At 48.5% G+C, this 12,504-nt stretch overlaps 1 protein-coding gene across 5 annotated transcripts in view; it reads right to left on the reverse strand.

The window, feature by feature from the left end:
- SLC22A23 (solute carrier family 22 member 23) overlaps window positions 1–9,449 on the reverse strand; it is a 191,832-nt gene extending 182,383 nt beyond the window's left edge. For all 5 annotated transcript variants that reach the window (XM_073005627.1, XM_007973822.3, XM_073005626.1 and 2 more), the window contains exon 1: window positions 8,250–9,449. In XM_073005627.1, coding sequence (XP_072861728.1) covers window positions 8,250–8,665 — 416 coding nt within the window. In that variant the 5' untranslated portion in view covers window positions 8,666–9,449. The remainder of the gene's footprint in view (window positions 1–8,249) is intronic.
- Between the last annotated feature and the right edge of the window lie 3,055 nt (window positions 9,450–12,504).

The raw sequence follows: 12,504 nt of genomic DNA on the forward strand, positions 1-12,504 counted from the left end.
CTCGCTCTGTCGCCCAGGCTGGAGTGCAGTGGCGCGATCTTGGCTCACTGCAAGCTCCGCCTCCCGGGCTCACGCCATTCTCCTGCCTCAGCCTCCCAAGTAGCCGGGACTACAGGCGCCCGCCACCACACCCGGATAATTATTTGTATTTTTAGTAGAGACGGGGTTTCACCATGTTAACCAGGATGGTCTGGATCTCCTGACCTCGTGATCTGGATCCGCCCACCTTGGCCTCCCAAAGTACTGGGATTACAGGCGTGAGCCACTGCACCTGGTCTCTCTCTCCCTTTTTTTTTTTGTTTTTGAGATAGATGGAGTCTCACTCTGTTGCCCAGACTGGAGTGCAGTGGCACAATCTCAGCTCACTGCAACCTCTGCCTCCTGGGTTCAAGTGATTCTCCTGTCTCAGCCTCCTGAGTAGCTGGGATTACAGGCACCTGCCACCATGCCCAGCTAATTTTTATATTTTTAGTAGAGACGGGATTTCACCATGTTGGTCAGGCTGGTCTCAAACTCCTGACCTCAGGTGATCTACCTCCCTTGGCCTCCCAAAGTGCTAGGATTACAGGCGTGAGCCACTGCGCTGGGCAAAAAAAAATTGTTTTAGGTGGCCCAGGGTCACACTCATTAGTGTGATGAATGTTTATCAACTGGCTCTATGAAGAAAAAAACAAACCCTGATCTGTACTGTTTGCCAATTCCTGTGGTGTCAATGCTCCCACCATGGTGAATGTCAAGCTGCCAGCATGACATTAATGAATGTGAAGTTGGATAGACACGTGCAGTGGGCTCAGAGTCAGCAGAAGCCAAGCTGGCTCCCACACACCACCTGTTTGTGGCAACCTCAGGACAAAGATTCAGAAAGTCCACCATGTTTTTAAATGACACCAACCTTTGACTCAATCCTACCTTGGACTAAGACCAAAGTAAAGGCAACCTGCAAAAAATGTTACTGACAGAGAGGGAGAGGAAGATAAAGAGTGAGAGGGAGAGGGAGAGATCTGCAGATGGTTCAGAACAGGAAGATGAAGAAGGAAAGGGAGACCTATGACCTGGGAAGACTGCTATCTCCTAAACGGAGGTGGAAAGGCTGCTTAACAGCTGGTTAGCCTCTAGTCCTTGCATTAATAAGGGCCACTGCCAAATTAAATGTTTAGGATGTTGTCATGACCAAGTCAAAGTCTGCATGAAATGCTGGTTATATCCTCTGACCTTTCTGGCAATTTATCCTAATAGCTCAGTAAAAGCAAAACAGATATCTCCAACCCCAAAATAAAGAAGTTATAAAATCATAAAAATATTAGAAGAGAACATAGGATTTCCCCCCATTCTTCCAGGAATCTTCCAAGCCTTAAATCTAACATAAGAAATAATAAAAAAGAAGATTAATTCATATAACTCTAACCAAACCGTAAGTTTCTACATAACAAAAATATACATAATTTAAAGAACCAAACAGCAAACTCGAGGAAAATGGTTACGAGTCATCCAGAAGGGTTAATTCACATCATAAAGTGCACCTATAAATACATAAGAAAATAATGCTTCTGGCCGGGCACGGTGGCTCAAGCCTGTAATCCCAGCACTTTGGGAGGCCGAGACGGGCGGATCACGAGGTCAGGAGATCGAGAGCATCCTGGCTAACACGGTGAAACCCCGTCTCTACTAAAAAATACAAAAAACTAGCCGGGCGAGGTGGCGGGCGCCTGTAGTCCCAGCTACTCGGGAGGCTGAGGCAGGAGAATGGCGTAAACCTGGGAGGCGGAGCTTGCAGCGAGCTGAGATCCGGCCACTGCACTCCAGCCTGGGCGACAGAGTTAGACTCCGTCTCAAAAAAAAAAAAAAAAAAAAAAAAAAGAAAATAATGCTTCTTACAGCATATACATAGACCTAAAGGCAAAGGAAATGAAGAGACAGTTCAAAGAACAGGAAATATGGATGGCTCAAAAACTTTCAAAAAGATGTTTAACTTCCTTCACAATAAGAGAAGCGCAAATCACAACAACCACCAAATATAATTTTTTGCACATCGGACTAGAAAATATGTAAACATTTGATAACCCCCCTGGGTCAGGGAGGGTGTGGGGAACAGGACTACACACATTATTAGTGTAACTGTACATAGCTAAGATTTCTACACGAAACACTCCGCCAGTACCTATCAATGTAAAAATGCAGCCTACTTTGACCCTCCCACTTCTAAAATTTCTTGCACATGTGCAAATGTCTGTGTATGCCAAGATTTCAAGATATCTTGTGAATATAACAGCAAAGACTGGAGACAAACTCAATGCTTCCTCAGTGAGTGATTGGTTAAATAAATGACAGCCCAGTCTGACAATGGAATACTATGCAGACATAAAAAAGAATGAGTCCCTCTATGTACTGATGTATTCATCTCCAGCATAAGTTTAAAAAAAAGGCAAAAAACAGTGGTTAGGGTACGCTAGTGTTTCTGAGACAAAATATAGAAATGAAAGTAGAACATTTCTGGGAGGGTGTGTGAGAAACTGCTAACCATGGTTGCTTCTGAAGAGGGAAACTGGGGGCAGAAACAGAAAGAAATGTTACTTTTACTCTATGCTTTCTGTATGATGTACATGTATTACCTACTATAGTCAATTTTTTCAAGTAGATATGCATGAATATATCCACTGTTGTTGCATATACTAGACAAAAGCCACCACTGGGATGACCTCAGGGTAGTCAGTTCAGTATTTTATTATTTTTCTTGAGATGGAGTCTCGCTCTGTTGCCCAGGCTAGAGTGCAGTGGAGCGATCTCGGCACACTGCAACCTCCGCCTCCCAGGTTCAAGCTATTCTCCTGCCTCAGCCTCCCAAGTAGCTGGGAATACAGGTGTGAGCCACCACGCCCGGCTAATTTTTGTATTTTTAGTAGAGACGGGGTTTCACTATGTTGGCCAGGCTAGTCTGGAACTCCTGACCTCATGATCCGCCTGGCCCGGCCTCCCAAAGTGCTGGCATTACAGGCGTGAGCCTCTGCACCCGGCCGTCAGTTCAGTATTAGGTAAAGAATTTAAGAACTTTTAATAAATCAGCAAAATATCATGCATTTAAAATGTTTCGGAAGAACTGGACAAATACTTTTGATAAGGTATCAAGAAAATAGTAGATTCCATTAAATGAACACTTTGATTAGAACTGTAAAAACAGGTTTGTGTGTAAGGCATTTCAAAAGTGAAAAATAGTTATCATATGATAACCAGGATCATGGAATTGTGGGCTATTTTTAAAAGTGTTACTGTTGCAATGATATAATTATTTCTAGTCTTAATTAAATTGTACTTAAAGTCACTTTAAATAACTTCTACTCTTTAGCCCTAGAAAAAGGATACAAATTACTTCCCAGGATATTTAAGCAACTTTCAGGATAAGGGTCAGAAATCGTCACAAATTCATGAGAACAGAGGAAGTGCTACCAGAAGATTGGAGCTGGACAAACATCCTCCACTTCAAATACAGAAAAAAACTGGGCTTGGGAAGTTCAGCTGGCATTGGTTATTGGCAAAAATTCCAGAGATTACTCAAGAAAGTGATGAGTATTAGAAACCAACTGATTCACTCAGAACAATGAAGGATACACTGTGCAAATTATTATTATTTTTTGAGACAGGGTCTCACTCTGTCACCCAGACTGGAGTTGCAGTGGTGCTGTCTCACTCACTGCAGCCTCTCACTCCCAGGCTCCAGCGATTCTCCTGCCTCAGCCTCCCTAGTAGCTGGGATTAGAGGCGCGTGCCACCACACCCAGCTAATTTTTCTATTTTTAGTAGAGATGGGGTTTCACCATATTGGCCAGGCTGGTCTCAAACTCCTAATCTCAGATGATCCACCCACCTAGGCCTCCCAAAGTGTTGGGATTACAGGTGTGAGCCACTGCACCCAGCCTGTGCAAATCATTAAGAGCAATATTTGTAAGTCCATGGAGTTTCTTTTTGTTTGTTTTACCTTTGTTGACTAAGATCTCAGAAGTATCTGAGAATTTGGGCTGCACAGGGAATGCTGGTGTGGGAGAGGGAAGGCAACTGAGCTGAGCTGCAGACCTGTTTGTCCTTAGTTCCCCAAAACTTGCTGTCTATGTGACTTGGAAGGAATTTGATTCTTTTCTGCAAGGCACTGACAATACCTTTCAACAGAGCTGGGAGATAAAATGCAGAGCTTATGAAAGTCATCAGAAAGTTGAACACAGATGGTCCCCGACTTAAAACGGTTCGACTTGATGATATTTTGACTTGATCATGGTGTGAACACAATACACATTCAGTAGAAACTGTATCAATAAGGGCTGCTTTATTCACCAGAAGTGAAAAACACAATGGTTGTGTGAGTATCTGAAGTATACAACCATTCTCTTTTTCACTTTTAGTACAGTTACATTCCATAAGTTACATGAGATATTCAACACATTATAAAATAGGCTTAGTGTGAGATGATCCTGCCCAACTGTGGGTTAATATGAGTGTTCTGAGCACATCTAAGGTAGGCTGGGCTAAGCCAGCATATTCAATAGGTTAGGTGTATTAAATGTATTTTCCACCTTTAATATTTCCAACTGATGAGGGGTTTATCTGGACACAACCACAACCCCATCCTAAGCAGAGGAGCATCTGTACCTCGTTCTTGTACAGAACACATGGCACACTCAAATGTGTGTTCAGTGACTTAAAATCCATGATTATCACTTGCTATTAGTCTGGCTGGTGGCTCACACCTGTAATCCTAACATTTTGGGAGGCCGAGGCAGGAGGACTGCTTGAGGCCAGGAGTTCAAGACCAGCCTGGGCAATATAGCAAGACTCCCATCTCTACAAAAAAAAATAAAAAAATAAATAAAAATAAAAATTAGCCAGGTGTGGTGGTGCATGCCTGTAGTCCCAGCTACTCAAGAGGCTGAGGCAGAGAGATCACTTAAGCCTGGGAGGGGGAGGTTTCAGAGAACTGTGATCGTACCACCGGAGACTGGCCTTGGGTTATTATCCTTAATTAAAGAAAATAATGTATATGAAATGTTTTATCAACTGTAAAGGGCTGCACAAAAGAAAGTGACATTAGCGTTGTCATTATTTTGAAGGCATTGCAGATTCTGCAATGCAAATTCTAGTACCGATAACAAATACCAAGGCCAAGGCAAAAAATAAAAACAAAAAGATCCTAACAGGAGAGATCTAGGAACTCAAAATGATTAAGATGAAACCTAAGTCATGGTCATGCTACATGAGCCTAAAACTGAGAAAATCCTGACTTCATCCACTACTCCCAGGAAACCAGCACTGGTGGGAGTTGGTGGGGGTTGGTGATCACGGTCTGGCAGCTGAAGTATGTCATGTCTAGTTTAAGCCTGATGCATCAACTCTAGGTTGCAGTAGGGGAAGGACAGGATCCATCCATCCCCTCTTTGGGTTAGAACACACAGGGCCTGGCTGAGTTGCTTTCTGGGTGCCATGCGTAAGAGACACGCATGCCAACTACAGCAATAAGTATGGCAAATTTTTGTACGTATAGAATAGCTTAACTACTGTAGATTTTTCAGCCAGGAAAGAAGCTATTGAAAGCACATTTTATTTAAGAAATAATTAAAAAAACACAATTGTTCTGAGGAGCAAGTGGCACAAATAGGCATGAGTTAACCTGAGTTTTATTTACCAAAAAGTGTACCTCCCTGCAAGGAAGAGCAACTACGGGACGGACTAGCTGCCTTGTTAACAAAGTGCTCCCTTCCCATCGATGGAAGTGTTCAAACTAGGATGGATCACTTCATGTCAGAGACATCACGCAGAAGGCGAGAGAGGCTTAGCCCTAAGATCCCTCTTCACTACAATAACCTGGGATTCTAACTGGCTTGACAGTTTCACGTGTGTAGGTAGGTGCTAGGATACCAGCCGCCACATGGGAAAGAGGTCCAGAACTGTGCCTGGTAGCTCTTGTCTTCCTCTCCCTATCTGGCACCTAGCGACAAAACAGTGCATATATTGCAGGGCACACACACGAGGATACATGCTAGATACAGGATACATGCTGAAGACAGCATGAGGCTTATTTGCAAGGGAAAGATCATGGAACAGAGCAGGAAAGAGGCACAAAAGGCAACTTCTCAAACCCGAAGCTTTTATCTGCTGAGAGAAGGCAAAGGCTCCTTCCACTTCTGCTTCTACTTGGGACACAGGCTGACAAGCACCTGACCCCTAGAACTTCTGCACTCATCACAGTGTATAGCCCACATTTGTGCATCTGCTACAGAATTCAACATACACAGCAGCACAGGAAACGTCTGTCTTCCAACAAGCCAAAATGTGCTTGAAAAGCTCTTTGAAGCATTTGTTATGTGCTTGAAACACACAGAACACTGGGAAGGCAGTCCTTTATTTAGATCTTTTTTGTCTGTGAAAATCAATATGTCCTTTCTAGGCTTTACTGTATAAGAAAATGTGTGTCTAATTATTGTTCCCAGGTTTTCCCTCTCAGTCTGGCCCAGTAACTGCAACTGTCATCAAGCATCACCCAAAACATGCCACACACATGAGTGCTGTCTGTGCCCCTCTCGAGCGCTAATTTAGAAAAACTGCCCAGCTCTCCAATATGCCTCCATAGTCTGCTTTTAAGAACTATTTTTGTTCTCTCCTCCCACCACGCATGGCTGAGTGTGAATAGCTGTTTCCTGGGTCCTCACTGCCAAGGTAATGGCACTCTATCCCACCTCGTCACTTTCAAGTTCACCTCTGCTTTGACCCCTGGACACAGCACTCTTCACACATACTCACTTTGATCCATTATTCTCCCTCTGCTCTAGAAAGGGACTTAAAATACTTAACAATGTTGCCAAATCCTCAGCCTGTCAGACATACACAGTGATTTAAATAGTCATTGTTCTTAATTTTTCTGTGCTGCTAAACCAAAAAAGAAATATTGCCCTCCGTGAAATGAAAACAGTCACAGAAACACCTTTAGAAAGCAGGGGGTAGGAGGTGGATGGGATCAAGGTGAACCCAGCTAGAAGGACGTTACCCCATTACCTTGCAGGGCAGCAGGGGCAGCTCAGTCAGACAGTTCCCACAGGACAGAGCATTTCTGGCCAGGTTGGTACAAGATTAAAACAATGATTATGATGATGTAAGAGTTTCATCTTACACATCCATGAGCTACAACTGTTAACCAATGCACATGGGGGGAGGAGGTTACATGCACACTGACTATGTAAAACTGTCCCATTTCATACATTTCGACAAAGCATTTAAAACTCAGAACTGCCAGAACTGCCCAGAATGGGTAGGGGGGTGGGGTGGGGGAGAGTCTATATTTACTTTAAAATGTGAATTATTTTAGACACAAGGAGCAAAACTACAAATGTCTTGATATCTCCTGTATGTTAAGAATAAAATTATAGCTGCCTAGGGCTTTGAGTGTCCACCATTGCCCACTCTGTGTTTAGGCCCTCACACTTGTCTTACAACTCCCTTCTGCTACATTTCACACCATGCAATACCTCTGCAAGGGAGCTTTAGCTACAGGACTCAGAGGACAAGGTGCATGTTGCAGCTAAAGCACACCCCGTTCTCAGTGCCTCAGCCCAAAGCAGCTGCTGTGTAAGAGCGGTAACAGCCCAGAAACAGCCAAATGACATATTCTCCACGTCCTTCCTATACTGTAGTGATGTTTACTGAAGTGCTGAGAAAACACTGGAGGAGACACTGGGGCAGTAAAGTCTAAAGTCAGATATCTTTGGGGGAGGACTGAGCACGGGTGCGGGTTGGAGATTTGCAGGAGTCTTTGCTTCTCTGGCTCTCCAGTTCTTTAGTGGGCTTTACCTCTGTCAAAATCAAGTGCGAGATGGGAGACTATTGCTTTGTGGGAGACGCAGGGACAACTAACCGGGCAGAACAGGGCCGTGGTCCCGGCTCCCCCAGCAGACCTTGAACGACGCCAGTCCGACTCCTCCAGAGCGGGCTGGTGACAGGTCAGCTGCCTCGCCCCGAGGGTGGGGGAAGGGCGCGCTTTCCATCCGCGTACTGGGACAGGAGTTTGGGTGCAAACTAGTAAAGGCTATGGCGCTCCCTTTACACCCAAGTAAAGGGATGTGGTTTGGGGGATGGAAGGAGATTAAGCCAGTGCGGAATGCCGTACACACACTCTAGCACCACCACTTTGGGGACTTCAGGTCTCCAGCTGTCTCGGGCTTGGACCTCGATTTGCATGGAGAGGGTCGGAGGGACTGGGCGGCCGCGGGCCTTACCTTGCTGACCACGTTCTGGACGAGGCCGGCGCGGATGCCGTAGTCCCACGCGTGGCAGTTACAGTTGGAGGCGTTGTCCCCCTTGTCCGGAGGGGATGGCAGGGGTGGTGTGTCGCCTCCGTCCGCGCCACTGCTGTTGCTCCGGTTGCCCGCAGCCTCCCAGGGGGCAGTGGAGAAGGTGGTGGTGGGGAGGCTGGTCCAGTTGCCCATGTCCCCCCCCCGGCCTGTGGTGGTGACCCCCGCCAGCTCGGTGCCTTTGCCGGCCCCGCGGCACCAGAAGTTGGGCTGGTCCAGGAGGAACGAGTCCGAGAACTGGCTGAAGCCGATGAACAGCGCCGGGATCCAGGTGAGCAGCACGAGGGTCTTCTGATAGCCCCCGCCCAGGCCCCCGAGGAAGGGCAGCACCGACCCGTCATAGTCCAGCAACAAGAGGCTCGGGGCCGCAGCAGCCGAGCAGCAGCTCGAGTGCGGGCCGCCTCCAGGATGCAGTGGAGGCAACGGCTGGATCTCCGCGCCGCCGCCGGGGCCCGCGCGTCCCCCGAGGGGCGCCGAGGCCGCCGCGTCCCCGGGCGGCAGGGAGCCGTTCTCCTCGGCCGGGGCCGGCTGCCGCCCGGGCCCGCCGCCTGCCGCCTCGCGCCGCCGGTCTATGGCCATGGCCCGGGCCCGCGGCTCCCGCAGAGGCGCATAGAGCGCGGCGGAGGCTCCGCGGGCGCCCCGGGCACAGCGCGCCGGGCCAGGCGCCTGCAGCCGCTGCCGCCGAGGAGGGCCCACGGCTCAAGAGAGAGCGTTCGGCGGCTCCGGGTGCGTCAGGCCGCCCCCATGTCACCCGCCGGACCCCGCGCCCCGGGCGCTGTGGCCCCGCTCGGGCGCCGGGCAGAGGCGGGCAGAGGCCGGCCGGGCCCTCAGCCGCCGCAGCTCATCGGCTCCGCGGCCCGGGCGCCGGCTGCCGAGCCCGCCGCTCTCCGCTGCTCCGCGCCGGCCGCTGCAGGAGGAGGAGCCGGCGCCGCGCCCGGCCCGCGCCCTTGCCGGCGGTTCAGGGCCCTGCGGGCGGCGGTGCGGGCAACTGCTGCTGCTCCCGGGGTGGCCGCGCTGTATTTCTCCGACTCCGGGCGCCTCCCGGAAGCCGCGAGCTTGGGACCCAGCCTGCCGAGCCGGCCGCGCTCTCCGGCTCCTGGAGCCGGCCCCGCTCCTTCTCCTCCTTCTCCTCCTCCTGCCCTCCTCCCTGCCCCCCGGCCCGCCCCCTCTCCCCCCGCCGAGGTGGAGGTAACCGCGGCACCTGCTGCGCTCGGCTCCTGCGCGCGAGCGCCCCCTCCAGCCCGGACGCTCCGCCGCCGCCCGGGATCCACAGGAGGGGGGGCGGGGGAAACGGGACACCCCGGGCCCGCCTGGCTGGAGGATCCCCTGCCCGTGCCCGTTTCGCGCCGGGCGGGGCGGGGGAGGAGGAGGCGGGCGTAGCAGGGGGCGCCGGCCGGCGAGGGGTCCGGGCGAAGTCGGCATGCGCTGAGAACGTGTGGGCCGGGTCTTCTATCAGGCTGGGTTCCCGCAGCCGCGCGGGCCCCCCACCCACTCGGCGCGCGCCCGGTCTCCGTGACCTCTGTCTCTTCAGAGGTGCCCGGCCGTCCCGCGCCCGCGCCCCGCTCCCAGTCCCAAGCCCGAGGGTCTTCAGCCTTCGGGAACAACCCTCTGCGCTTTTTCCAGGAGCGAATAAGGTTGATTTTTGTGTCCGTGGAGCAGGGTCAAGGAGGCGCCTTTGCCAATTTCAGGTCGCCAGTCCCCCGCAGTGTCTGGCCCCCTGCGACCCGCCGCACCCACTCCCAAATCGCCATTTCTTCCCCCACTCCTAAGTGAATGCGATGTAAGCACGATGCTGGGATAGATCTCCAACACAAGTTATAATACACACGGTATAAACGTGATGGCATTCCCCACCCCCTCCCTAAGATCTTGTATTCACGTTTGGAACGCCGTGTGCACAGGCGCACACATCTATACTCTCACAGAAGAAGACAAACCTCTCCCTCCTCTCCTGCTCCAGCGCCAACCTTGCCCAGCCAGCGCTGTATAAATAACACCAACCCTGCGGCAAACGGCTACATTAGCATATTTCCTCCTGCACCCAGCGCACGCACCAATGGGAATTATCCGGCACCTTTCACCCCAGCGTCCCCACATATTGGAGACATTTCATATTCTGAGAAGTTTATTAATGGAAGTCTTAAATTGAGCAATCCATTTCTAGTCTTATTTGGGGCAAAAATAAAAATAAAAAATGTTTAGCTTTCCAAAAGGATATATTCTAAGCTCCATATACTGAATGTATTCTTTTGCATTTTCATTATTTGCTCAGCTAACCGCTACATAATTTAGTGAAACACATTTTTAACCTGCAGTTCAGTGTTAAGGGCCACATGTGTTTACCGCATAAAATGCTGGCACCTACGTACGAGAGAACTATTTCTGAAGGCTGCTGGGGGGCGGGTCTTGGGGGACAGGGGAGGTTGTGGACCTTCCTGCGTGGCCGAGAAGGGGAGATTAGATAACAATGGGCGGAAGGGGCCCAAAGGGCTGCAAAAGACACCAAACCTCTGAGACATGGGTCTGGAAACCACATGTATAAAGAGCTGGGGGCGGGGGCGCTGGGGGTGACACAATAGTGCACGTTATGTACGCGGTAATTTTTTTTAACTTCACATTATTTATTAGCTTAACTTTTCTTTTCCTTCCCTCTCCTCCCCTCATTTGAAGAGCTAATACATGCAAAGTTATGACCTCCATGTCTGGAACAGAGTAAGTTCGCGATGAATGTTAGCCATGTATTATTACCAGTGCTCCTCTTGCCATTACATACAATTCACATTTCTTTTTGAATTGAAATATAACTTTACAGATTTTATTTGTTTTCCTTTCAGCGGCTGATTTTCCAGAAGAGATCCACTTTGTGTCTGGCTCTGCCTCCTTCCCCCACAGTCACAAGGACCCATTTGTTTTCTTGTAACTGATCACAAAAGGAGCATTGCCATTGACCTTAATGGCCCTTCCAATCAGAATAACTATCACAGCCAGCGTTTCAGAGTTGGCTTTCAAATTCACACTCTCACTCAGTCCTCACATTCAGCGCCCCAAGAAGTGGGCTTTCAAAGAGAAACAGCAAGGATCAGGTGACTGACTACCAGATCAAAGAGTTGGTCCACAGCTGAGCCAAACATCTGGTTTTGAACCCAGTTTTTCTGACTGGACATTCCAGGATATCTCCATTTCATCATACAGGGGCAACTATAGGGAAGAGTTTACAAAGATGTTTGTTAGTGTGCATTTTTACGTGGGAAAAGCCCTGGCCCTAGGAAAAGAGTTTCACTATGAAGATGTTATTAGTCTTTGTTCCCAAAAGGTGGTAAAAATCCTCAAATGATACATTCTTAGAATTTAGGGACACACTGGAAAATGGTGTCCTCTAAAACTGAAGCTAAAAGGAGGCAACATAAAATGGTTGAAATTAACCGTCTGCAGCACTGACCCAGGCATTGTAATTAAGCTGTTGATTAGATTAGAGGTTTCCCTAAATCCCTCCTGGATTGATATTTCCACCAAATCTAGTCAAGAAGATGAAAATGTAACTACTTTAAAATAAAGTGGCCTTCAATTTATTAAAACATACCACAAGTGATCTCATAACCTGAGCAAAAGGAGTAAAGAGGAAGAATTTGACACTCTGACAGTCTCAGGGGGTGAGGTTTGAGATCCATGGACCAGTATAGGAAAGCCAGACACCTGTTGACAAATTACTGTTTTTAATTTTCTGCATGATCATTATCATCAGCTGCTATTTTTCTTGTTTGCTTAGTTATTTATTACCTCTGTATTTATTTACATTCTGCCTCTAGAATGTAAGCACCTTCGGGGATAGGTGCCTTGTACTGAGCTGTATGCCTGGTGGCTAAAACAGTGCCTGGTGCATGCAAGGCACTCAATACATCTTTGTCAAATAAATGAGTGTATCAACTTATTAATCACTTGACGATACTGTCTATTCAAATCATAAAACTGTTTACTTTGATTCTTAAATCATCAAGCAACCTTTTCGTATTTGTTCTGTCTCTCAAAGATGGTGCTCAGATCAGCCTACAGGAGACTTGAAATGAATTTGACAATTATATGTCTTGTTGTAAAGCATTGTGGTTACCGGATTAGCTCCCAGTATGATCTTCTGTTGGGCAGTACTGGCTTGCAGATGGTGGCTTATAGGCCAAATGCAGCT

This window comes from Chlorocebus sabaeus, chromosome 17 (genome assembly GCF_047675955.1).
Source record: "Chlorocebus sabaeus isolate Y175 chromosome 17, mChlSab1.0.hap1, whole genome shotgun sequence".
Lineage (NCBI taxonomy): Eukaryota > Metazoa > Chordata > Mammalia > Primates > Cercopithecidae > Chlorocebus > Chlorocebus sabaeus.